Source organism: Anser cygnoides, chromosome 2, assembly GCF_040182565.1.
Source record: "Anser cygnoides isolate HZ-2024a breed goose chromosome 2, Taihu_goose_T2T_genome, whole genome shotgun sequence".
NCBI classification, from domain to species: Eukaryota; Metazoa; Chordata; class Aves; order Anseriformes; family Anatidae; genus Anser; species Anser cygnoides.
This window is the reverse complement of record NC_089874.1, coordinates 62,612,234-62,639,960: the sequence shown is the minus strand read 5'-3', so window position 1 is coordinate 62,639,960 and position 27,727 is coordinate 62,612,234. Positions and strand designations below refer to the sequence as shown.

The 27,727-nt window shown below is 40.0% G+C and overlaps 1 protein-coding gene and 1 long non-coding RNA gene across 10 annotated transcripts in view; one reads left to right on the top strand and one right to left on the bottom strand.

The window, feature by feature from the left end:
- Positions 1 to 27,727, bottom strand: part of LOC106045507 (uncharacterized) — a 50,781-nt gene that overhangs the window by 9,350 nt on the left and 13,704 nt on the right. The gene's annotated exons all lie outside the window — the stretch shown is intronic.
- NEUROD6 (neuronal differentiation 6) lies at positions 40 to 27,309 on the top strand. 9 transcript variants are annotated; one of them, XM_048075625.2, is made up of 5 exons: positions 40 to 266; positions 2,464 to 2,553; positions 17,046 to 17,217; positions 18,029 to 18,147; positions 26,242 to 27,309. In XM_048075625.2, exon 5 carries the CDS (start codon positions 26,263 to 26,265, stop codon positions 27,274 to 27,276), a length of 1,014 nt encoding a protein of 337 aa, XP_047931582.1. In that variant the 5' UTR covers positions 40 to 266; positions 2,464 to 2,553; positions 17,046 to 17,217; positions 18,029 to 18,147; positions 26,242 to 26,262; the 3' UTR covers positions 27,277 to 27,309. The 9 variants fall into 9 exon arrangements, 7 of the variants coding, with proteins under 7 accessions (XP_047931582.1, XP_047931580.1, XP_047931581.1 ...); XM_048075623.2 differs by having other exon boundaries at positions 2,460 to 2,553; XM_048075624.2 differs by lacking the exon at positions 40 to 266 and adding an exon at positions 1,271 to 1,357 and having other exon boundaries at positions 2,460 to 2,553.

The window sequence follows — 27,727 nt, the reverse complement described above, 5'->3', positions numbered from 1 at the left end:
GTGAGCCTGTCTGCATTCAAACGCCTTCCTTCTCTCATGAAATATTGTGGTGTTTGGTGCTGTGGTTAAAAAGAAATTTTTTGGGGTTTCCCCTTCGCTGGAAGTCCCCTGGTTAAGGCTGTTGTTGCTGGGGAAGTCTCTGCAGCCTTTCCTCTGGTCAAGGGCTGAACCCTGTAGTCTCAATCTTTAATTAACTTTCCTCTGACCCCTCTGCAACACTGGCTGCTGGAAGGCTTCTCCCTGGGGTGAGGAAGACACCTGCTTGCGTAAGTAAGATATTTTGATGAATCTCTTTACATGCGCTCAGGCCAAGTGAGCTGCCAGGACCTGCAGAGTGCTCTCTCTCATTTTCAAGGTAATGAGGTTTTCTGCAAAGTGGCCACCATTTAAGGTCATTTCATCTTTTTCCCTTTTGCCTCACCGGCATTGGCTTGGTTCAAGCTATTCCCAGCCACAAAGATTTCACACAAGACAGAAGAAAATGAGAACGGCTGTTTTAGTAAGGCTTTTCACAGGCAAACCCCTTGCTCTCTGCAGACCAGCGAAGTACCCACACGCACGAGCTGGTGCCCCTGTTAAAGTGACATCAGCTGTCTTGTCATCACCGAGCACAGACATGAAGCCTTCAAGAAATCAGTGAAGCTTGGTAACATTATTACTTCAGTTCGGTTTGAGCTGGAAACTCCTCCTTTGTCTGGAGCAAGTATTGCTTTCTGAATGCAAAGACGCAGTAAAAAGAATTATTATAAAAGGTGAGGCAGCTTTCTACAGAGCACCCACCACAGAGATGGACTCCCTAGGTCTCTCCACTGTCAGCAGTGGGAAACAGGTGCCTCAAGAAACGTTGGACAATGAGGATATAGTTCTGCAATTACAGAAAGCTGGGTGGCTGAATACACACTGGTAGTGTCATCTACCAATCGTGTTTATGGGAATTACAATTATATGCTCTCTTCCCTCTTCTTAGTGGTTTTTTTGTGCTTGCTGCTAGCAATTTCATTCACGATTTCTGCATAGCAGCCTGAGTTTTCATGATTGAAGCAGTTGCACTAATATTAGCAATTCCCTGGAGCCTGAGGCTTCACCTTGATAACTATATTTTTTAACTGAATGTTTTGCATTTCACCTGGGTGACTACCACATCAGCCTAATACTGTCCAATAGGGGTTTCCTCTGTTAGAAAGGAAATTTTCTTCCACCTTACAGTCTCTAGTCATAGGAGGATTTCCTGATTTCTTCCTCCAGACAGGAAGTTGTATTAATTTGCTAAGCTTTCCAGCGCTGGGCCGTGTAATGGGCAACACCTTCACAGATGGAGTCCTGCTCACAGATACCTGTCAGGGGAAAACCTCATAAGGTATGCTGAAGTCGCTCAGTGACTGTCTGAGCAAACGGTCTGGCTTCTCTTCAGTCAGCTGGGCTTGTTGTGTGTGGGACAACATGGCATGCAAACCATTAGTCATTTGTGCATCAGACACCCAACCCTCTGAAATCTTCACAATTCTCCAGGCAAAATTTCCTCTTTGCTTTCTGCAGTTACTTTGGCGGTAATACTGTATCTACCTGCCTTGCTTTTCATAAGTGACCTCAAAAAGAATGTCGTTTTCACCCACATTCGGGTAGTTGTTTCCTCCGTGTCAGGCAAGATCAGCTGCTGCCTCCCTTTCTAGGTCCAACATGCACACCCGAAGGTTCCTTGCAGCAATAGCCCTGCCACGTGGAACAAACCCATTATTTTCTGCTTTAACGTGGGATGATCAGCACACTAATGCTGAAGTGGGAGAATGTGTTTCCATTTCCAGCACATATTTTGGATAGTGCTATATGAAGGGAATATTTTTCTGGCTCTGGCCACAGCTTCTTTGCAACGCAACTTGCTGCACTTTCCTTAATTCACTTCATTTTTATATTTTTTTTTCTGGAGTTATTCTTGTACAGACCCTCTTGACACAATCTCTTCATTCAAAAGATTATGTCATCACTTTCTGTTTCTTTCCTGGTAAGCGCTGCTGTGGCACGTCTGCTTCTTTACTTCTTCCTCCCCTTTTGCAACATGCTGTTCAACACAACTGCAGTCAAGAAACTGGTCCTCAAGGTATTTTTCTTCTGGTCTTGCATTGTGCTTTCAAGGTATACCTGCACAGCTTAAAATGCTGCACTGAAGTCTTCCTGGTCAGGAAGATGCTAAAAATTTGTCAGTGTCATCGGGGAGCCTGTGATCTGTTTCATTGGTAACTGTACAGTATCTATGTGCTGATTAAGCTCCCGATATCCAGGAACAACATCAATAGTATAATTTTTCCATCTGAACATCATTTTGCTGTTTTGAAATCTCTGATCTCTCAGTCCTTGCACTGTGGAGCTTCTTGCAGTAGTGCTATTTCAACTGTTGCTTGCAAAGCACTTCCTTGTGGTGGGACTTTCCTTGTTTTCATAAACTGTTTTATTTCTTTCTTAAGGCAGCAGTGTCCTTCAGGTTCCAGATTGCTGCCCCTTCCCAGCTGTTATGGAGGCCCTGTGACTTCTGCTGATGTCAGTAGCCAATATTAATAGGTAAGTAGTCGCCCAACACATTGTTTCCAGTTTGTTGGGGGAGGTTGTTTTACAGCACTCACTTTTTTTCATGATGCCTCTTGACTAAAGTCCTTAATTTGCTAAGCAGTGATTTACATTCTGCTGTGATCCAGGTTTAGTTTATGCTTCCTGAATTTTGGCTGAGTGGCAGCGGTATTCCCTCTTGTCTCGGTTGCATACCCATAAGTTGTCATGTATGTTTTCACCTCCTGTCAACGTTCATGCTTCATGCACCCTTTTTCCAGGAAATCTCATGTGCTGATAACAGGCCAGCAGGTGTTTCCTACCAAATGTTTTGGCTGCTTGTCTCCCCTTCCAGCCTCACCTGCCTCACCCAGGACAGGCAGGTTGCATTCAGAATATGCTGCAAAGTCCTGATAAATAATATCCTATAGCAAAGGACAGCATAGGCTGTCATTTTCTATCTTGTTGTACTCATTTTAGAGGTTCGGCCACCTTTAAATCACACTCTTTAGTCAGATTGTTAGACACTGAAATTCGTTTACCTCTTTGTCCCCTGCTTATGAAAGCAGATGCTGAAATACCTGAACTGTTGATACCACAGCCTTGGGAAGTGACTTATTTTTGCTCTTTCCAGGATAAAGCCTATGCCTGCAAGCAATAAATAAATAAAAATCTTAGTTGTTAGAAAAATCCCTTTTTATTTGCCTCTGCTGTGAAATGGATTGCACAGACACCAAGTTTTTATCAAGTGAAACCATTTTCTTTATCGGAACTGATTTACTGTTGTGTTAGCCACACAGAAACTGAGCTTATGACCTTTCACTTTGTGCCTGTATTCAATCTGAATTTCTCCAATACTTGGGGTGGAAGGTCTCCGTATTTTGCTAGTCTTACTGATGCAGGCAATGTCAGAGTCCAAATGGAAGCTGGCTTTTGCCCATCTTCTGTCTCACAGATACAGATTACTTTTCCCCCAGTATCAGTTTTGAATGTCACAGGTTTTTCCTTTGGCCCCATGTTGCTAATTAGACCGAGGAAGCTAGCTGCATTGTGAGCCTTTTCTTTGTGCTGTACAGTAGCCAAGAAGAGTGCTGTGTCACTGCTGCCGCTCTATTCTCTTTGGGGGTGCTCTCCAACTGCAGGCACCGTACACCCTGTACTTTTCTGTTTGCTTATGCGTCATGCTTCTGCAAAATGGTTTACATTGTGGTTGGAATCAAACAGTCTTATCAAAATGCAACTCTTAAATAAAGCTGAAATGAAGCATTTGGGTCTCACGAAAACAGAAAGTTTTGCTATTTTGCATGGGGGAGTTTAAGGAAAAGGTGAACAGCTTCTCAGTTGTTGAGTGTGAGAATTTCAGAGGGGAAAGGATGTCCCTAAGTGGGCAGAGCATTATTTCCTTTTAGCACAGTTTTGATGGCCAGAATCGGAGACAATGTCAGAACACAGAGCTGTAAATACAGGAAGACAATATTTCGGTCTAGCTCCAAAAGCAAATTCACAGCTGTCTGTAGATTAAAACAAAAAACAGCTTGGTGACTTGGGAGCTTACAGACGTGTAGAGCTATGCATCTACCTGCACTTTGAGCTGATGGGTACCAAGCAACCCTAACCTGCAAGGAGGACTGTTGTGTGCATGGGGTGCAGAGAACCAGTAATACACCTCGTTCACAGGCAACGTGTCCCACATCAGGGTCAACACCTAAATAACACAGTATCATGGCTCCCAGGCCACAGTCACCTCATATAGATATGTCCATCCATGCCCCAAATAACTCTCACCTGCCTACAAGGCTAGATTTTTAAAGTCAAGTTTCCTAAGGATGTGGATAGAGGGTTAAATGGGAGTGGCGTGCTGAAAACAGCAGTGGGAACAGATTTACCTCTGTAGGTCCAGAATGTATTTGGAAATCTGGTTACATATCAAGCATGGATTTGCTCAAAAGCAAGTTTGGTTACTTGGTCCTACAGATTACTCTTCAATTTTTACCTGAGGATGATATTCACTAAGGACAAATTTTATTTTAAAATGTTTTCTCTTATTTGCTTATAATGCAATTGACTATGACAGGGTTTGTGAAAACTATTCTTATCAAAAGAATGATGGCAAAATCTATATCTTCACCTGTAGTGATTAAAAAAATATTTTAGGTAACATCACTTATGCATATTAATTCTTTCTTCATCAGATAGTTATTCACAAATTCTTTCTCACTAATAATAGACTTAATTATTGAAACAATATTTCAGAAACATTATTAGGAAATCATATTTGTTCATTTTGTAATCATTTTCAAATGTTAATGTAACTTGTTCCTAATTTGTGTTAAATGTAGAATTAGAATGTCCTGATTGACATCAAAAAAAAAAAAATTTTTTTCTTGCTTATCATACCTTGCCATAGAAGTTTAAAGGAAATATAGGGATTGTCTTATTTCATAAGTATGATTACGTTTTGAGTTATCTTGCATATATTTAATACGCCAAGGGCGTCTTGAGAACTAATCAACACCTGCAAATCTCACAGAAATTAATGGATCCAAGTTTATAAGATATTCCTGTTGACTTAGGCCCAGTTTACACTTAGATTTTACAATCTAATGAAGGTATACCAGCAGACTCCCACAGGGGACAGAAATTATACCTGCAAAGTAAATGTTAGCTTAAACTCATTCCTTGAACAGGATAAAACACCCTTTATTGCAAGTATAACTGCACCTACTCTGTAGCTCTAACTGCTGTAGATAAACTTTTAAGCTTAGTACCAAAAAAATAAAATAAAATGAGGAGGAGCAAAGTGACTTGCCCACATTCTTACCATGATAAAGCAAAAGAGCTAGGGGAAACTGCTACAGGTTTTGAACTCCAGTGTGATGTAAACGCACTGAACCAGTAATGGAATCTTCCACAACACCTACACAAGTGTCAGAATCCCATCAACTGCTGAACTCTTGTCAAAGCTTTTGGAAAAAGACCCAAAGAGCTTTCAGAGGGCTGTTTTGGGGCCAGCCCCGCTAATATCCTATCCCCAGTCACACTAGTCTTGAGGAGGACACAGTAAGTCTCGCTAAAGGAGAATGGGATGTTTCCTCCAACCATAGCAGAGAGAGCAGTGCAAAATGCTGCAGTAGGTATCAGGACATCTTCTACTGATCCCACACGAAAACAATCTTAGTTCTGCTCTGCCACTTGGAGAGGAGCGTTAGTAATCATCCTACAGATATTATGGCATCTGGACCTATGACCCAATGGGCAGACACACCTCTCCCCAATGTTCTTTCAAACCTCATGAAAACTGCAGGAAATTACTGTACCCTTGTACGTGCAGCACACAGAGTTCAGGTATGCAGAGCAGAAGGACATTTAGATGTATACAATGAGGCACACCCACTAGGGTGTCCAAAGAGGAAAAAAAATGACAGTGCAACACAACCTGGAAGGCTAATCATTTCTCCTGGGCTTTTATGGGCTCTGCCAAGTTTGACTTCTCAGCATTAGCAACTGGTTAGTCAACGTAACTAGGATGAGGGGAAATATCCCTGTCCCATCTATCACATGGCAAGGAGGCTCCTTATGGCTCCCTTTCGGCACCTAAATCAGGATATCTGCAGCTATCTTCCCTTAAAGACTGCACTGTTCAGAAGCCTTGCTGGGTTCCATGGTTGCAGTGGTTCATTGCAGGAAGTAAGATAATGGGAAAAATAGCTAAAAAGCAAAAGCAAAATATATATATATATATTTTTTTTTAAATAGCAGTCTTAGTATCTTAGACCACATATTTGCACTCTGTTCTTCTAACAAAAGACATGATGAGCTTGCGCGCGCGCACACACTTATGCTTATTCTATGCTTTTTTGCCTCATCTGGCAGCCGCTTTCCGGTCCAGCAGACACTAACATCTAATGAGTCAAACTTCCCATTTTCAGACTAATCAGTTGGCTGCACTAATTGCAAATGCAAATATGCAAATTTATATTAATTAATTACTCTGCTAATTAGTTCTGCGGTCTTTTTGGGGTAATAAATCATTGTGCAGTGGAAGGGAAACACGTCCTGTCCCATTTCACTCCACATAAAAATTTAATGTACTCATTGAAGAAAATATATATATAAAAAATCTATTCTGATAGCTTTGCTTCTACTGATGAGTCCCCTACAGAAAGGTATGATTGTAAGAAGGCTTTCAAATCTTCAGCAAATGCCATCACTAAGGTGCCTGTTAGCAATTTAATTATCACATTACAAGCTCCAGGAAAAGCCAGTTTGCTGTGCTGCAGGCTGTGACTCTGAGCTCTGTAGTTCACACATTTTGCAGCAAATGCTGTTTATACATACATGAAAGATAATCTGGAGGAAAGTGCTCGGTTTGCTCTACCTGAATGGACTGCTAGCTTCCAGGAAGCCGGATCTGCTAAAACCATCATAAGTATATACGCTTCATTCCTCCAGCCTCACCAGATCACATTTGAATGGGTTGTCAGGAAAAAGGAAAAGTGGCTGAAGAAAAGACTCCTTGCAGAGCCTTTCTCTGGCCTTGAACCTTACTTTGGCTATGATCCATTTCAACAGGGGACTTCTGAGTCCCCACACAGCGACGCTGTTCCCTAGATCCCTGCACCGCCCCAGCACAGCTTGGGCAAAGGGATGCTTGCAGCATTGCCCTCCCGATGGTGGAGAAGATCAAATGGAGCTATACAATCCACAGCAAAGCTACAGTGCACAGGTCCCAAGCATCCCAAGAGCCAAATTCTCTCCTAAGAGGTTTAGAAAGGCATTAAGCAATGTGCGTCTTCTTATCTCACACAAGCTAAGGCTAACCAGAAATGCAGTATCTCCCACAGCCCTCAGAGGTTTCATCATCCTCCACTTCCTTATTTTTCACTGTTATAAGCCATCATTTCAATAGATGTGAAACATTTACAGAGCGTTTTCTTGAGAGTTTGGATGTGATTAAGTGTGATAATCTGTCTCACAGAAACAGTCTGAAAACCAGATAAAGATGTTATAAAAGTCAACAGCTCTGCTCTCCTTGTATCTCCAAGATTCAGGCATCTGACATGTAAATTTTTTTCTGATATAAAAATAAGGAAGAAAAAGCATTAGCAAATGTTTTGCTTTATGCTTTAAATTATTGGGTTTAAATTGAAACAATAAATGAGGTTTACAGGTAATTAAATTCCAAGAGCCTTTATCATGTTAGGTTTAAACAGAACTTGAGCTGTATATTTTTCCCCATAATTTGGAACCATAGGATTGTTTCTTTCTCATTTATTTATCCTTCTTATCCAAACACTGGAATAAAATGCTGTTGAACTGGTAATCTGAAATCCTGTGCCTTAGGTTCTGGGAAATAGAGGAAAGCGAAAAAATGAAATCAAATTCAACTGACAATTTGTGGAACAGCCAAAGATAAAATTTGCCAACTTTGGTTAAAATACTGATGTGCACTAATGGCTTTCCCATTTAACGTCATGCAAATTAAAATATTTATTTAAAAGCAAACTGCCTTTGTGCTTTTTCTAAGTTTACAGGATTCTTGATTCACATGGGATCCAAATTGTTTGTTACACAGTACAGTCCTCCCCACCTGCCATGAGTTTTGCCTGATACTAGAAAAAAACAGGTTTTGTTGTTTTCTTTTCCTCTTTTTTTTTTTTTTTTCTTCACAACCCTACAAGCTTTCAGATATTAATATGTAAAGATTTTGACAAAACTCCACAGGTAACTCTTTAATAATGCATAGGTATGAGACGGCAATGGGACTTTGTTCTGACTGTCTATAGTGTTCTTTAAAGAATTACATTTAAATCATAATTGCATTGGAACATAAGATATAACTTAAGACATTTGACAAAGTCTCCGGATCCTTTGATGGGTTAGTTTCAATTAAAAAGCTTCAGCAGCACATGTGTCTTTTGCAAATTGCATTAGGCTTCCTCACGGCGGGCACTGTGAACAGAATTATCTTTTGGGTTTTTTTTGATCATGCTCATAAAATAGCTAAAAAACTTTTGTCAATACTTATTGCTGAAGATATTTTCTTGATTCAGTATACTTACATATAGTCAGGCAAAAAAAAAAAGAAAAAAAAAAGTGGTGCTAATAAAAATTCCATCATGATAGTCTATGTTGATTCCCTTTCAGTTATTCTGGCTGATACTTCTTCTTCTGTCAGGGCTGTGAAATTAAGACTTTTCTTAACATATAGGACAGCAAGACCCATTTGGCATCCAAGATGAAACCCAGATGAGTGTTAAGATTGACAGTGTTTTCACCCTTATAATTAAGCATTCACACAAATGGGGTTTTAGTTTACACTTACGCTTGGAACATGGCACTTCTTCGTACAGGGAGCAGCACTCACATGTTAACATTTTCACTTTTGTTTTTTGTTGGCAAGTAAACCAGTATACTTGCTATTGACTTCTGTTAGCATTTTACTATATATTATTCACTATTTATTAGTACCATATTTAAAAAAGAATTGAATGGGTGTGAAGCAAGAACCAAGGACTACAGTCATGACCTCTTCCTTTGCCCTGCTTTGGAGGAGGATGGCACTTCCAAGAGTCATCCTGCTGCCTTCAGATGAATGCTTTCCAAATGCACAGCACCAGGGCACCACTTTCCAGCATTATTTTATTATATTGTATTGTTTGTTTGTTTGTTTTAATTTAATTTTTAATTCTTTTTATCTTTTTATTCTTTTAATCTCTTCTTTCTGAGAGAGGGACTGGCAGCTCCGGTGCAGCAGAGTGCATACCACACTGAGCTAATTTGCAGCCTTGTCTTTGGTTGTGCACTGACTCAGTGATATCTGGAGGAAGGGTGCAGAAGTAGGAAACCTTATGGCAGTGTAGGAACCATTGCCAGAAACTCATCAAGGATTGTGATGGATTCGGAACAAGGTCTTGTTCATTCTAAAGCAAGGGGAAAAAAAGGCTCCATGATAAAAAAGAAGGCAAAAAGACGACTAAAGCCTCACTGTTTTACTAGATCTGAGATGGAACTGATTTTCTCATACACACCAAGAGATTTTAAAAGGAAAAAAATAAATAAAAAGAAAAAAAAAAAATAAAGCACCCTTGATGGGCTACACTCCATATGTACTTAGTCTGGAGTGCTCTCTGCCACAAGAAGAGGCATTCATAAATGTATGTTTGCAAAAAAGAATTGATATGCATATCAGAGTTACCATAATTAATTACAATAACATTTTTGGGTCATGCTTCAGGGCTCACAGAATTCAGCAACTGTTAGGGAACGGGCTGAGACTTAACTAGGGTAATGTCTTTTTAACCTTTGTGTACATATATTCGGGGGTCTCTCTTTGGTAATGGCTATTGACAAAACACAAACATGAGGTGAAACAGATCTTAGGTGTAAACACATAGGAAAATTCCTGTCCTCTCAGCTGCGGACTATATCCCTGTGTGGTCCTTTCTCTCATGGGCTTGGATGGCTTTTGGCAGTGGATTTAATCTCCTTCCTAATTCTTTATATGGCTAGAATAAAAAGGGGGAAAAAAAAAAAGATAAGGAAAACCTGACCACTTGAGCAAAAGTGGTGGCATAATACACAAGGTCTGTTGTAATAAACTGAAATTAATTAATATTGTTCATCTCTTTAGAAAAAATTGCATCTACAATGGACAAGAGGACAACTAACAGGCTAGATTAAAATGAAGATTACATATAAAATCACTGGGGGAAAAAAAAAGCGAACAGACTAATGGTGGAGAAAAGGCACAGAGAAGCCCTAAAGGCAAACAATAGAATGAATAAGCGTGGTAACTGCAAACCACCTAAGCAAAAAATAAAAATAACGATTGGGGAAATAGCAGTAAAATGGGAAAATCATTTGTCTATACTAAAGCTCCACAACCATAGTTCTTTGCCTCCAGGCACTCTGAGCACAAAGATGCCTTCTCACCCAAGTGGTGAGATGCCCAGAGAAGCAAGCCGGGACTGCTGTTCATCTGTTTTGAAAGAACAGAACGATTCCTCCCTCTCTGCTCCCACATTGCTGCAGCATAGCCGCTGTAGTTCAGAAAGGACAATTTCATGGGAAACATACTGAGGCTGGACAGGAGGAGATTTTTGTAGCGCCCCAAAATAGCAGGAGCACGCCAAGCTGTGAAGCAGGCCAGTGCATCAGGGCCAGGGGCTTCCACCAGTGCAGGTCACAAAGGTGGAACTGAACCAGCATGTCCCCACCTGAGACAAAAATGTCTGGCTTGCTCTCCCTGATTACATTTAGAAGCTCACCTTCATTTGGGCATACTTCAGTAGGCAGAGATGCCGATCCTGATATGTGAGAGGTTAAAATGCAGTTGTGGCTGCAAGGCACCTTGAGCTAGTTAAAACTAAACCAAAGCCAGAATATTCTACCTGTGAGTTATCCCAAAATTTCAGTGTTTGTTTTCAATCCCAGCCATGATGAAATGTTGCAATATTTGTTTGATATACTCCCCTACAGTATTTTCAACAGAAAAAAAAAAAAAGGCATTTAAATTTCAGAAACCGAACCTTTTCAGCTTTGACGTACAAAGTGGGAAACAACAGCTCATTGCCAGACACTTAAAACAGAGAAATGCCTGTTTCTCTGACGACAGTTCACATCATGGGAGTTTTGCTCAGGAGCAAGTTCTCCCCTGCAAGCCAGTCTCCCTGTCTAGGCTGCAAATCTTGATACCAAGGGATGGTCATTCAGAGCCAGCACTACAATGCACCCTGGAAAATATATTATAGCCACAGAACAAAATACATAAAAAAGAACTGGGGCCCACACCACTCCTGGACACCAATGTATCTTCCTAGGACAGGATGCATAGACATTCAACTGACTAGAGAAAGACAGTTTGGGAACATCCAACAAAAAGATGACTCCTGTTGAGACTTATTTACCCCGCAAGGGACTGGTTTGGACTTTCTGAGTAGTTAGTCAACAAGTTTCACTAAAAATTAAAAGTGTCCAAGGAAAATCTGTTTTGTGAGAACTGCTTTAGCATCTGGCGAAATATTTCCAACCAGCTCTGGTTCTGAGCCTACAAAAACGTACCATGGAATTCAATTCAATTCAATAGCCATCAAAAAATTGTCCATCCTAAGCAAGTTATCTAACACACACAGAGGTAGTGGGAAGTAATTCATTGCACCTAGTTTAGACACCCAGAAGAACATACCTTCTCTTTCCATTCTCTAAAAACAATCTTAGACCTGTGGCTTTTGCTCAGGCAGCTGCTGAAGAGGAAGCTGAGTGTACGTGAGTCCTTCACGTGTAATGCAGGTTGTTATTCATTACCCATCTGACACGGTGCTGAGTGAATCCCACCTGGAGCTGAGCTCAGTGCAAAGCCTCTAACATGCTATCAACCTTAGCATCATCATGTTTGTGTGTGTCTGCATGGACAAAACTGAAATAATAATGTTTTGAGCTCTGCAAGATTAAATGCCAAAGACCTGAAGCTATGGCATGAAATATATGGCTGAGAACATAGGTTGCAACAGCCTAAGATGACAGTAATCTATTTTCCTTCCCTAATTGTAAAAAGTCTAATTGAAAATGGGATCTAATGAATTTGGAGTAGACATTTGAATGGATTTTAAATGCATAGGGGTCTCAAGTTGGCTTTGTGTCATTGCTTATAGCATTTAGGCAGCTCCAAACCAAAGCCTTGAAACGAGTGTACTAGTACTTACATAAAAAGAATAAAAGACCCGTAGTCAACAAAAATCCCTAAAGGAGAAAAAAAAAAGTCAGCTAGGGTTTGAGGGGGAGGGGTCTTAAATGTTTGAAATGCTTTGCTTTGGGAGAAAAGCTGTTTCTTTTTGGAAACCAATTAATAATTTTTAGTTCCTCTTTTAATTTCTCATGTAAATTACCTTGTAATGTAAAGAGCAGAGAGCAAAAGGACTTTGCTTGCAGTTCCCAAACCACTTAGGGAAAAAAAGCTGAATTAAAATGCTGGCTTGTAGTTAAATCATTTTTTTCATCACTACCTTTCTTTTAATATACCATATTTTTTTCCAGATTTCTACAGAAAAAAATAAGAAAAAGAAACAAAATTTGCTCTGAGTAGTAACATGATAAAAACTATGCAGTTTAAGTTTGTAGCTGGTTCTTAAATCCCTTTTCCTATAGAAAACATGCAAATTCACACTATTTTCTGCAAGAGTCAAGACACAAACATCATATTCTACTGTAGCTTTACATAAAAAGAGGTTAAATAAAGCCTTAGAGCACAAGATGCCATTTGAACAAGGCAAAGATTTCTTGACCATAAACTTACAAGTTATGATTTAAACATCTGAATTCTTTGAAACTGAATTATAGGTTTTTCTGCATAGAAGAGGCAGCGTGATTGGATCTGGCTGTATTATATCAGTCCATGGACAAACTTTGCTACAAACAGAAAAATACTTAAGCTAGATCAGGCTAGAGAGGAACAGAAAAACATTTATGCCGTGCCACATTACCAATAGGATATCCACATGCTCCACAGATGACAGTGTCACTGACCTTGCTATTTTCTATTTTGTCCTCTATCTGTCTTCTTCTAGCTTGTGTCACCATTGCCCCAGATAAATAGTAATCAGCACCATCACTCTTGCCTCAATCTATCACCATGAAAGACTTCAGGAGACAACTCAGCCCAGCTAGAGAAAGCATCAAAGTGAAAAATATATTTGTACCTTGGAAATGTTATGTTTGTACTTGGGACTTGGACCCATCAGGCTATCACATCGCATGCTTCTCTGGCCACCTGAGCACTTTTTTGTATAATCACTTGTAGACATAAATTGGGCTCAGGCAGGGGGCAGGGATGCTGCACATGGATTTCACAGCAATATTTGCAGCATCCACCTTTGGGAAACTGTCCCTTGTGATTTCAGTTAGGAACAGATGTTTTAAGTATGTAGTTTGAATAGAAGTTTCTTTATTTTTCTTTGAGATTTAAGAACAAAATTGTTTTGCCCCATGCTCTTCGCTTTACTTAAAAGTTAGAATTAGGTCTATGGGAAGGGTACATGTGCGTGTGGGTTAGATCTGGAGACTGAAAATTGCTGAACCCTCAGTGTATTTCCCACTGGGCATCTGACTCCCGGTGGGAATTTGAGTGATAGTTCCGGCTATGAAACAGTGATATAAACTTACTGAACCAGCAGGCATCGAAGCTTAATTTCAGTTTGTACAGTGCTGCAAGATTGTTATTTGCTATGTGCTGTAAGAAATGCAAAGCAACTTTAATGGTACCAAAAGTAAATGCAACTCAAATGGATTTTCTCTTGCATATATCTGATAAAGAGTCCTCAGTGCTTGGAGCATCTTTTCTAGATGCTGATGGGATTTTGCCATTTTAGTAGCAGCACACAAAAAAGTTTCATTTTTACTTGGAAATGCTATTATTGTGCGTAAACTGTTGTTAACTTTGCATCAACGTCTCCATGGATTCAACAGTCCCTAAGTACACGTTGACAGCACAGATCGCTATGATTATGGACCCTTAACATTTAAAATGGAAGGGGAGGGAGTTTACATGTGTGTATTCATCTCCTTGCTCTCTCTCTTTCACAAACTATAAGGTTTAATAGCGATTAACACTAGACCACAGCACTTCTAAATTAACGACAGCCCTGCCAATTCTAATTGGTATTCTAATTAGTCCAACAATTCAACTAATTAAGAACATTAAACTTTTTAACAAAGGCTATCTTTTTTGTGTTGTGTTTGGCAAAATTGAATTGAGGGTATAGGGGAGTCTGAACTGCTACTTCAGAGAATTGTTGATGTTTAAAGAAAAAGGAAAAACAGATTTGGGAATCATGTAGAAACATTTATCTGTGATAGTTAAATAACAATAGGATATCTGAATTATATGATGTAGTAAATGATAGAGGAATAGATTAATAAGGTGAAAGCTGTAAATCCAGAACATATGTCTGAAAGAGGTTTGTCTTTTCTAAACAATGATTTAGCCCAGGTGCCATGGGGATTTTAGTACAGTAGACTAAAATTCAGACGTTCCCTTTGTTTGTAGAAAGCTCATATTTGTAAATTTGCTTTCCTTCAGATATGAAAAAAAATTAAAGAAAAAAAAAAGGAAGTGCTCTAATATGCAAAATTTTCAGTAAATATTTGTTCCACTTCAGTTGAAATGTCTCATTTTGAGAAAAAAATTGCTCTGGTACTAATTTTATATTTTGTCTGTGATTTTGAAAAAAACTGTCCTTTTGAACCCCTTTAAAATGAATTAAAGACCTTAATTTTCCTACGTGTCCTATTCTCAAAATGAAATTTCATTTCAATGCATGTATACACAAAGTTTTATGCTGAAAAGAATATGCAGTTTTCTGAAAGAAAATGTCTTCTATGTTCTGCCACTTCTTATTGCAAGATCAAACTGTAAATATCTTGTTCATAATCCAGATTTCAGTTTCCAAAGGAGTTGGAGAATTTGCAGTCTTTGCAAGAAGCTCATTGATGTTGGTTGGTGCCACAAGAAGAGACTGAATAACATGTTAAATCAAAATCAATGGGTAGTATTGCTGAAGTATTTACTCTAAACCTCACCTCAGCAACCTAAACCTCACCTCAACAACCTAAACCTCACAAATTGTGTTCTCTTAACACCCTGATTTCAATTAAGCATGCAGGAGGCTCTGAATCACAGAACGTTTGAGGTTGGAAGGGATCTCTGGAGGCTGGAAGGTCTGGAGATCATCCTGATCCTGCCCAAACCTTCTGCTCAAGCAGGACCACCCAGGGCTAGTTGCCAAGGGCCATGTCTAGGCAGCTTTTGAAAAACTCCCATGATCTGGCTCAGTGCTACAAAGAGCAAGCTGTAACACCAAGTGTACTTCCTCGATCGCTTCACTAATTTGTAATCAGAGTAGCTGTATTTACACTGCTTACTCCAAGGGCTTGGAGGTACAGGGAGAGACAGCTATTCGAGTCACTACCTGTTGGTGACAGCAAATATTCTCCAAACACCTATCTTTAAAATTCATAGCAAAGTACTCTTTTGAGATGTATTTTACCTTGATAGCTTATATAGTGGGATGTCTTATAGGTCCAAATGCAGAACACAGAAGTCAGCATGCCTCTCTAGACACTTTCAACCCACACATAAAAATTTTGAACACAGGAACAAGGCCCTGTACATATTATAGCACATTATTCAGAATGGACATCTTTGAAAAGTTCTTTTGAAAAGCACATATTTTCCTCGCCCAGTTACACTGCAGTAATAAAGTATTGAACTGAAGAAGTATTTCTCCAGAAATAGCAACTTAATTGAAGGCCAGATACATACCAGCTGACTTTTTAAGCAATACCATAGCAAAAAAAATAAAAGGGGGAGGGGGGGAGGAGGATTCCAAATTTTCAATAATACATGAGTAATCAGTATTGTTTCTGCTGACAACTGACTGTTTTAGCATTTTGTAATCTATGTCCTGTATGACTTTTCCCCAGTACTTTAGGAACTTAAAAAGTCAGGCCCCCAGTAGGGCCACGCAAGCCAGTTAGAAAGTCAGGTTATATGGTAACTAGCACAACAGAGAAATGCAAGCAGACTTTGGGCTCAGCAGGCCATGTTCCCAAGGGCACAGGGCCACAATGAAGGGCTTTGTTCCAACCTTCCAGGTGCCTTCTGTCCATGGTTGCTTTAAATTCTTCAGGGATTTAAACCAATCCTCAGCCAACCCAAGGACTGAAATGAAAACTCAGGGCTGCCAAAAGATACTTCTTGATTTCCTTAGTACACCCTGTAAGGTTGAGACCCATTTTGAAATGGTTACCTCCAAAAACAACATTGTGTGCTTAAGGATGTGTATGAAGCACTGGTTTTCATGATGCCTGGTGGCTGAGGAAGCTGGCAAACTATATGGCTTACACAACTTCTTAGAGATTACGTAGACATAAGACATGTAAAAAGATGGAAATTACTGAAACTACTGTTTACTTCGTCTTGTACTTACATATGTGATAACCTCACCTCTCTTTATGGCAGAACATATCTTCATGTTGTTTTTTTCTAATGTTATTTACTGCTGTTAGACAACACTGTTTCCTGAAAGACATCTGCAGATCTTACCAAAAATATCGATACAAGTATAAGCCCAAGAAATTTGGTGAAAAAACACATTAAAATGGGTTTTTATAAAGGTAAGAAACATCAATAATGTATAGATAGAACTGCAGCTAGAAGTATTAGGATTGTTCATTTGTCCCTAGGAAAAAAAAATAAATAAAATTTATTTTAAACATCAACTGAGCAACAGTTTTAGGAAAAAAAAAATCATTACACACCAATCCAAATTGAACACCATTTTACAGCTGAGCTGAATTTGGTTCCCTTTCCCAGAGACTTGAGGATTGAATCCAGAAAACAGTTTTTTATATATATATATATATATACAAATATATATATATATATATATATATATATAAACTGTTCTACTTGTGGTCAGATTCTGCCATCAAGTCTCCATTATTCTCAGGGGAAAATAGCTCAAATGACCCAGCTTCCACTCTCTGCTGTGACATGAACTTTCTGCGTCTTGAGGTTAAGATCCTCCAAAAGTATATTAGTCTTTCTTCCACTGCCTTCAAGTCAATGAAAGTATGTATAATTTTCTACAACAGCAAAAGGCAACGAAGCTAGAGGATCTGGTGAGTATACAGTTCATCTTATCTATTTCTGAAAAGTATCTTCTGGAGTGTTTATAAAATAGACATTGTGTTCTTGAGTACTCTTAAAATTTCCATTGAGCATTGTAAATAACTGGAAAAAGTTTCAGGATCTGTGCCGTAAGATCTTTGTGCTACCCTTTTCCTTCTGGAAAGTAGCATTTTCCGTCTTCATAGGAGTGCTATAATGACAAATATTTAATTCTGACATTCACTTAGATTTTTTTTTAATACCTCAAGTTACTTTCTGTTTGATAAAGAAAGTAAGACCTTTGGTAAGGTCTTTAAATACTTGTAATGTCACACTGCATTTGATGGTCGGCGAATGTGAGAAGTCAAAAGCATAACACAGATTTGGGAAAAGTAAGGGAGGCCATAGTTCATAAATAGCTTGGGATGCCTTATACTGCAGCTTTTCTGCTTTTTGAATCAAAAATTTAATTATCTTCATCAGACTGGTATTTCAGAAAGAGCCCTGTCCAAGAAGGTTTATAAATTCAGGTAACAGAAGGCAAACCAAAAGGAACAGGTATTCCCATTACAGTAAGCCTGAATCATCCTTCCCCATACTTAATATTATTTCATAAAAACAAGCATCTCAGGTGAACTCTGCTGTTAAGAAACTACCTGTATATTTGTACATGAGAGAATTAAGCTTTCATAGGCAACTGTAGATCTGGCATCTCCTACAGTATACTACTCAACTTCTCAACTTGAATAAAGTGCTTTCAGAATAAGTTTAAAGGAATTGTTATTTCTAAGGTCTTTTTTTTTTTTTCTTTTTTTCCCTAAGGTGTTCCGATATTATATCATCATGCTGCTAAAATTTGCCTGAGGAATGCAAGCAAGAGAAAAGAAATGATGATTCTTAAGAGCTTACGGCTCACCTGAACTTGGATAAAATTTCATGGGGTAAAGAAAAGTCATTTCTCTAGCCTGAGGGCTTTCTCCCTGCTGAGTTTCAAAGGTCTGCTGCAAATAATGGAAATGTCAGAGTTTTTCAAAACTTTGCAAGAATCTTTTCCAAAGTTCCACTTACAAAACATGCTATAATTTCCTGGAAGGGAACTGTCCACCAGCACTTTACATTCATCATGGAATCATCATAGAATGGTTTGGGTTGGAAGGGAACTTAAAAATTAACTGGTTTCAACCCTCTTGCCACGGGCAGGGATGCCACCCACTAGATCAGGTTGCCCAAAGCCCCAGCCAGCCTGGTCTTGAACACGTCCAGGGATGGGACATCCACAGCCTCTCTGGGCAAGCTGTTCTACTGCCTCATCATCCTCATAGTAAAGAATTTCCTCCTAGCATCTAATCTAAATCTTCCCTCTTTTAGTTTAAAACCATTCCCCCTTGTCCTATCACTATCTGCCTGTGTAAAATGTCACTGTCCATCTTTTTCTTGTAAGCCCTCATTAAGTACTGAAAGACCACAGTGAGGTCTCCCAGGATGCAATTGGCTTTCTGGGCTGCAAGCACGCACTGCTGGCTCATTTCAAGCTTTTTATCCACTGGAACCCCCAAGTCCTTCTCCTCAGGGCTTTTCTCAATGAGTTCTTCATCCAGTCTGTACTCATGCCTGGGGTTGCCCTAACCCTACTTTGCTCCCCCAGCCCTCATCTACAGGTTCAGGGAAATGAGACGTGGGAAGCCTGACTGGCAGTGAAGACTGAGGCAAAGAAGTTGTCAAATACCTCAGCCTTCTCCATGACTGTCATTACCAGCTCTGCCTTCTCACCCTTCAGAGGGGACACACTCTCCTTGGCCTTTCTTTTCTGGTCAATGTACCTACAGAATCCCTTCTTGTTATTCTTTGCACCCCTTGCCAATCTCAGTTCCAGCCATTCCTTGGCTTTCCTGATTCCATCCCTGCACATCCAGACAGCATCCCTGTACTCTTCCCAGGCCACATGTCCCTGCTCCCACTGCCTGTGCATTTCCGTCTTGTGCCTCAATTTGCCCAGCAGGTCCTTGCACAGCCATCCCGGTTTCCTGCCTTCCCTGCTTATTTCTCACACATGGGGATGGAGAGCTCTTGTGCTCTCAGAAAAGTGTCCTTAAAGAGTTGCCAGCTCTGATCAGTTCCTCTGTCCCTAAGGACAGTATCCCAGGAGATCTCATCCACTAATTCTTTAATTATTCTTTACATTATTCTTCGGTTTTGATTTGCACTTCCATGAAGTCAGTGTTAATTTAACTTCTCTATTTTCTTGCATCTAATTTAGAGCATGCTGCATAATCCTAAGCAAACTGTGCACCTCAGCATGTGCTTTCTGCAAGGTCCTTCTGCTCTTCTAGCTGAATTGGTATTTCCAAGATGGGCTTTGCCCCAGTACCAGCTCGCTGTGTAGGGTTTCCAATTGGACACCTCTTACAGGGGGTAATTTCCAGCAAGTAGAGGAAATTACCCCATCAACCTCATAGATTTTATAAGGATTGCCCCATGTTTATGAAGGAAAAAGCATGTGTCACACAGCCATGGGGTATGCTGAAGAAAGGGAAACAGTGCAGATCTCTTCTGGGGCCGCACACACCCACACCACCTCTTCTGGAAGGGACTGACAGCAAGGTCTGTCCCAAAAACCAAGCTTTGCTGGGGACAGAGACATCCTCAAAATGGAAACACAGACGACACTTGCCTGTGAGTCACTGTAGGCACTGGCAGAAGAAAGGGAGAACAAACAAACAAACAAACAAAAAACCAACCAAACAAAAAAACAACAACAACAAAAAAACAGCATTGCCAACTAGCTGTTTGACAGAGATGGCCACTGGAGAGTAGGCACTGCTCAGCAGCACCAGGATGCGTGCCACAACCAAATGTCCCTACTGCACCTGCAAAAGGCTGCCAAGCTTACTGAGCTCAGAGCATCCTCAAGGTAGAGCAGAATAAAGTGTGACAACCCCAGCCACCTAGCATGAGAAACAAAACAAAGCAAAACAAAAACAACAACAACAAAAAACACTTTCTCATGTGTACCCTAGGATTGCCTCACACCATGAAGCAATAGGAATGACCTTACCCATTGTGGTTTCAAGAAGTGACACAGTTCTGCAACCAGCATGACTACAGCATTTTTCCCCGGGGAGAGAGGTACATTAAATCCCATATAGCTGCAAGACGCAGATCACCTCTTAATCTGGCAACAAAGCTTTCAGGCTATGCCGTGCCATTGCTTTGCGAGGTGGAATGCAGCAAGGTTAATGCAGGTTTATCTCAATTTTTTAAAAATGCATTTTCCATTTTAAAATTATTTGGCCCCACTGTCTCCCAACTCATTTACATTAGCGTAAGCTGGGAGTAGCTCAAAATTAATAGGATTATGCCAAATGTATGTCATATCTAAATCATATCCATTCTATTCATGTAATTCAGAAATCTTGGAACAGTTTCTGGTCACACATGCGGTTTTGGTTAACCATAAGCAGTTAGTATTAGGCTCCATTTTCAGATTCTGAATTCATGCTTTACTCAAGTGACTCCCATAAAAACAGAGTAACTAACCCCTCTGCAACTCTTTCATATTTGTCCCTAACAGTCTTTTCAAAACCTAAAACTAAGGATGTCTGATTAGAGCAAAACGTATATCCTCATTATGGGGGGCTTAGATAGTGCAAAGCATGTTTATAATGTTTTGCAGTATTAGCAGATGGGTTAAAATCACATTTTCAGACTGAACCGAATCCTCTTGGACAAATGTAGGTTAGTTCTTTGAATCTAGGGTCCTTATTAGTGTCATCTTTAATCTCTCCAGAGAGAAGGACATATATCCCTGTACATCATCTTAGTGGTGGTGGGAGAGGGCTCAGATGACTTGACAGGAAAGGCAGGTTCCCTTCAGAAAGCTGTCCATAGCCTACAGTGCTGTACTGGGGATGTGGAGGGATGGATACAGGGTTGGGTCACCTCTGGTTGGGGAGGTCCATTGCTCTGGTGCTACAGAGCACTGGTTGCGCATGGGATACACAGGAGGCACATGAAGTGCATATGGCACGTTGGTTGAGGTGCAGACACCAAGTGCTGGAGCCAAGCAGGTTTTGAGGGGTGTTTCTGGTCCTCCCCAGGCATTTGGGCTGTGCATACAAGTGCTGCAGTAGGAGGACACTCTGAATCAGGTGTGAAAAAGAGGGCGTTTTGCATTGCAGGATTTTGCATCAGGTCTTTATGTGCACGGGGAACAGAGTTGCTGTGGCTTTCAGTGCTTTCACTGGAAAGATGAGGGGATGAGGAAAAGAAAAATATTTGGCTAACTCTCACTCACACTTCTGAACAGTCCCCCATTTCCCATGAGGTCTCTTTGCTACCAGTGAAGGATCCACACTAAACAACAAACAACACACCAAACCCAAATGACAAAGGCATCAAAAACTGGTCCTGAGCAAACACCATTAGAGTTTCTGGAGTTTGGGTGCAGTTCTCCTGATATAGTGCAACTGGAAGATATGTCAGGGTGGGAAAGGATGACTTTTTTTTTTTTTTTAATTAATAATAATAATGAAAAGAGTAGAGACATTCCTTGGAGGTCTGATGATAACACTGAAGTTATTGGAAGGCCTCCCATTGATTGCAGCGCAGTTTGGGTCAGTCCCTCCAATGCGCTGTGGAGGTTCTGCAGTCCTTTGAACTAGTTCTTATTTCAGTGGCTCTGTTAATGCTTAGCTCTGTTTCATGCATTGTGATAGTATTGCATTTGTAAGAGAGTCACTTATAATTCAAAACTATACAGCTTGGGCTCAGGAAAAAAATCATGGTATATGTTCAGCAACATATTTGGTGTCATGTAGTCATTCTACAGAGTGCATTTAACTGTGTTTTGTGTATTATTCTTAACATGCATTCACACTAGACAGCAAAGCAGCAGTTATGGGGTATGCTGTGAATGCATATTAACAGCAGGACACATTTGCATATCATGGATCCATAATACAAAATGCGTAGTAAAATCCTTATGAAAAGTTATTATGCATGCACAGTAGAGGCTTTTTAAACCTTGATATCTCAGCTATTTTGTTTCTCCACTATTTATTTGAAAATATTAAAAAGGTCAAATGATGGATTAAAAATCTGCAAAAATGTAATGTTACTGCTACAGAGGGAATCCTCCAGCACGGTCTAATTCATTTATTTTGTTTTTAGTACCACTATGAGCCATTCAAAAATGCATATTATGGTAATATTTAAGTAGTTAAAAAAAAAACAAAAACTTCAGGAGGAAAAAAAAAAAGAGAAAATATTTTAATAAAAGCATTTTTTGGAGGTTGGGCAATATAACTGGAAATTTTTACAGCCTTCTCTTAACACAGAGACACTACAATGTCGACCTTTCCTTCAATTTCTTGTAATATTTTTAGTATGCATTGAAACAGGGTTCAGTTCCCCGGGACTTTGCATATTTAGATTATCGTGCATTGTATAATACTCTGAATATGCAAAATCCTTGAAAAGGTTGACAACCCTTAGGACCTTCCACAATATAAATCTTAATACATAAATTCCTATTGAGAATAATGGGATTCTACCCTCTTCTCTGTTACACAGACTGTAATATTTGGGATAAAATGAAATGAATGTTATGAATAATACAGCTCTTGCTCCTTTTGAACAGTTGCCACTTAAGTTTTAACATCTTTCTCATTGTAAATACATTTGCTTTAAAAAATAAAAATAAAAAGAGGTCTGAGCTCTATAAAGAGGGAATGACCTGATATTCCTTGTTTCTCTTAAAAATATATATTTTTATACACACACACACAAAGTTTAGAGGAGGGATTTTATTTCAGCCAGGGACCCTGACATTATTGAACACATACACATAGATGCACATAGCACACATGCATGCACACCTTGTTCTGCTGCTGCCTCTCTTTTTTTTTTTTTTAATTAAAAAAGTCCAGATTTAAATGAAACTTTGTGAAAACAAAATAATTGGATCAGGGCTCAGAACATTAAAGCCAAGCTTGGGCCCAATGTGAATTAACGCAGATGAGTTATAAACCTTTCAAAAACAGGATTTATAACAGAAACGCTGACACAGACCCATAACAATAGCAGCTCTACCAGGGATTATTTTAATACTAAAAGCATACTCAGCATCTCACTTTTTAAAATAGAGATTACTTAGTCGCTAAAAGGCAGTGATAAACAATAATAATAAAAGCAAACTTTCAAAAAAATGTTTCCAAGATGACATGTCGTCCTCCCTGTGACTCTCCTGATATCGCTTATGTGTGACGTGCCCCTCGTAAGAAAACACCGCAAAACATCTAAAAAACAAACCAAGGTGGAGTTTGCCATAAGCTCCATGGCCGGGCTGAGCCGAGAGGCTTTGTCAGCTCCATTTAACAGTTTCTTGTCTGAGGGAAGAGACAAAAGGGTTAAGGGAGCAAGAGCAGAGAGGCGAGGAGGAGATGCAGGCAGCTGATGGGCAGAGGGAGAAAGGAGATGGGAAAAGGGCACAAGGGAAGGAGCTGCAAAGGGGCACATGGAAGCACAGAGGGGAAGGACAGAGGAAGAGGCAGGACATGCTGCCAGCGACGAGACCTCGCGTTTGAGGTTTCAGGGAAGTGCTCACAACAGGCCAGGCAGGCAGAAGAAACCCCATGAGCACCCCGAATCCTCACACACACCGGGGGCGGGAAGGGTGCGAGCAAGAGATTACTGGGTCTGCCCGGCAAACCGCTCATCATCGGAAAGGGCAATGCTTCGATCCTCACACTGTGACACTGGAACTCTCACAGTTTTCTTCTAACGCCTCTTTTAGGGGGGGAGGTCAAAAAATGCCGAAGGACGCGAGGGGAGGATTTCTTAACGGCAGTAGGGGATTTGCTGCTGTTATCCTGTGTACTGTAGCAACACACTGCACTTCAACAAAAATAAATAAATAAATAAATAGATAGATGAGGAAAATAGAAAGAAAAAAAAAAAACACACAAAAAAACCCAACACCAAAACAATAAAAAAAGCCCACACCCCGAAATCGCTCACAACAGAATCACACAAGAACTACTTTTTGTGACTGTGCTATATAGTAACAGAATGCATCCCAATTCCTGCCTTCCTTTTTTTTTTTTTTCTCCTGGGTACCAGGTGCACCGGAGGGACTTCGATCAATACAAGACAGCACTTTTTATATAAACAATACTGTATTAACAACTACAGGGCAGCCGTACCTGTAGGCAGGGATAGCACCAAATGTTGGCATGTCTATCCATGCAGCTAGGCTGCTAAAAAGAAGCAGCTCCAGTGGAAAAGCACCTACTGCATGTGCAACGCTGGTGCAGATTTTTTTTCTTTTTTTTTTTTTCTTCTATCAGTCTAACCTTCTGTGTTGATACATGAATGCTGGTACCCACTTAGAGGGATGCCAGATGATCAGTGCAGAATGAAGGTCCCAGGAGAAAGGCTCACGTGGTTTTCTCTGCCCCGTGACGTCACTAGCAGATGGCATGGGTACCAGCTCTGGCAGTTGGCATCAATGTCACTTTTTAGAGATCAATGAGATAGTGCAGATATACACAGATCTAGACTCCAGGAGACGATGCGACACTCAGACTGAAAAGATTTGGAAGGCAAAAAATGAAAACTGATTGTTGAATGAAATAAAAAGCTAAGGTAATACAAATAAAGATATATTTCAGTTGGTGCTGGGTGTGCATGCAAGTGTTTAAAGATACAGTATCATTGTCTTGTATTTTATGTATGCTATTTACTCTCTAATAACTCCTCCTAACATTTTATTCTTCTGATGCAATTGCATACTTTCGTTGGTGCGATGTAATGTTGCAAGTATGTAGACAATAGTGCTAGAGTTAGTTTTTTACCGGGGTTTTTGTTTAGTTTTGTTCTATTAAGTCCCTGCATTCGTTTTGTTTGTCTCTTTGAGGACCGTGAGTCCAAGTGTTTGCTGCTCCCAAACTGAAAACAAAAGCAAAAATAATTGGAAGGGGGAAATTATTTCCCTGTTTCAGCCTGGATTGTGAGCACACGTGCACGAATGCAGCCAGAGCCCACAGCCCGCTGCTGTCAGCCAGGGGCTGGGGGATACGCCTGAGCCTTGCAAAACATAAACACTGCTATAGTGTGCAGGGAAATTTTTTCCCCCCTCTAAACGATGGGGGAGGGAAAAAAAAAAAAAAAGAGGAAAAAAAAATAAGTAAATAAGTTAAATCTAGCCAAGTATATAATACGATTTAGATTTTTTGCTGGGAAAAAGAAAAAAAAAAAAGGTAGGGAGATTTTATTTCCTAATTCTGATCTGAATACATTTAGGGTTCAGTGCTTCCTGATTTTTTTCTAAGTATGAAATAAGTAATGTGTGATTTTCATAGAAATCATTAGAAAAAAAATACTTCATTTTTTGATTACTAGCTGAGTAATTTGGGGGGATGTTCCATTAATATATTTTCTCACCCACTGTAACTTACAGGAGTTTAATATCTTGATTCAAAAAGGAAGAAATGTGGAGGGACAAAAACTCTGAAATTTAAGTTTAAAGTGATTTAAAAAATGTTTAACCATCAGTTAATAGAGATGTGGCACTTTTCAATTTTAAGACTGCTCTCGTTCTTCTCATTTTTTCACCCAGAGGAATTTGGATTAATGAAATTTCTGTATTGCTTTATCATGTTTTGCATTTCTTTGAATTCCATGGTGGCAAGGGTTCGAAGGGCTTGTTTAAAAATAAGATAAATGAGATGAGAGGTAATTGTGCATTTTAAATATTGATTTACTCTACTTATCTGTAAGAAATGTGGCTTTTTGTTGTGAGATCCTGAATGTTTCAAGTGATTTTAAAATTCCAGATAGCACTTATTTTTTGATAAGCAAGCATTTGCAATTGACCTTTTATGAGAAAAATGTAGATTGTGCCTTTATACACATGCACACGCACTCCTATACATACAGCGTGCACTCAGACACATTCAAGGTGCATGAGGATGTGTCTGTAAGTCGGCAAACTTTATAAATGGAAATATTTAAATATTGTGCTGGCCCTCTTTCAGGTAACTTAAGATTATAGAACCATGCTAACACTACCGTTTGATGAGTCTGTTGTAATGCCAGAATCCCAGATGTGCAGAAAGTTTTCCAGAGAAAGCGATGACCAAAAGCAAATGAAGAACCCGGAAAGCTTTTCGAAGCAGATTGTACTCCGAGGAAAGAATATTAAAAGATCTCCTGGAGAAGACACAGAGAAAGAGGAGGAAGAGGAAGAGAGGGAAGAGGAGGATGAGAACGGCTTGCCCAGGCGAAGGGGCCTTCGGAAAAAAAAGACGAGCAAGATCAGGATGGAAAGGATCAAATTCAGGCGACAAGAAGCCAACGCACGAGAGAGGAACCGGATGCATGGCCTTAACGACGCCCTGGACAATTTAAGGAAAGTGGTCCCTTGTTACTCTAAAACACAAAAACTGTCTAAAATAGAAACCTTAAGACTAGCCAAGAACTACATTTGGGCTCTTTCCGAAATCCTGCGAATTGGCAAGAGGCCCGACCTGCTCACCTTTGTCCAAAACTTGTGCAAGGGTCTGTCCCAGCCAACGACAAACTTGGTGGCAGGATGCCTGCAGCTGAATGCCCGAAGCTTTCTGATGGGCCAGGCGGGTGAAGGCGCCCATCATGCCCGCTCGCCCTACTCCACCTTCTACCCCCCCTACCACAGCCCCGAGCTCGGCACCCCCCCAGGGCACGGGACTCTCGACAACTCCAAGTCCATGAAACCCTACAACTATTGCAGCGCGTACGAGTCCTTCTACGAGAGCACTTCCCCCGAGTGTGCCAGCCCACAGTTTGAAGGTCCCTTAAGTCCTCCCCCAATTAACTATAATGGGATATTTTCCCTGAAGCAAGAAGAAAGCTTGGACTATGGCAAAAATTACAATTACGGCATGCATTACTGTGCAGTGCCACCCAGGGGTCCCCTTGGGCAGAGCTCGATGTTCAGGTTGCCTACAGAGAGCCACTTCCCTTACGACTTACATCTGCGCAGCCAGTCTCTCACCATGCAAGATGAATTAAATGCAGTTTTTCATAATTAATGAGGAAAATGAAAATAAACAGTGGTCATTCACCTCCCCATCTAATTAAGAGCGAGCAGATGCTTGGGCACTGAGTAATTGGCACAACTCTATTTAATGTGTTTACTAGTTTCTAAAGTGTGTTTCAACTATTGTGGGGATTTTCTATGTATTAATAAATCCTTTTTCCGATAAGTATTTTTCCTTTCCTTTATTTTTTTTTGTCTGTAAACACTGTGAGTTTGTTTCTTCCCAGAGGTTATTCCCCCTCCTCCTTTTTTTTTTCCTTTTTATTTCCCTATTTGCTTGATTTGTTGAGCAGTGTGTCTGAACAGTTCTGCTGAAATAAAAGCATACACACTGTGTAAAGTCAATGTCTATTTTGATTGTACAGTAATTATACAAATGCATGTTATTGAAATCAGATGAATAAAAATGATGTATTTATAATTGGTAGAAATTATATATTATG

Excerpts from the sequence above, each read along its gene's own strand:
- NEUROD6 (XM_048075625.2), top strand. The coding sequence starts at position 26,263 with ATGCTAACACTACCGTTTGATGAGTCTGTTGTAATGCCAGAATCCCAG.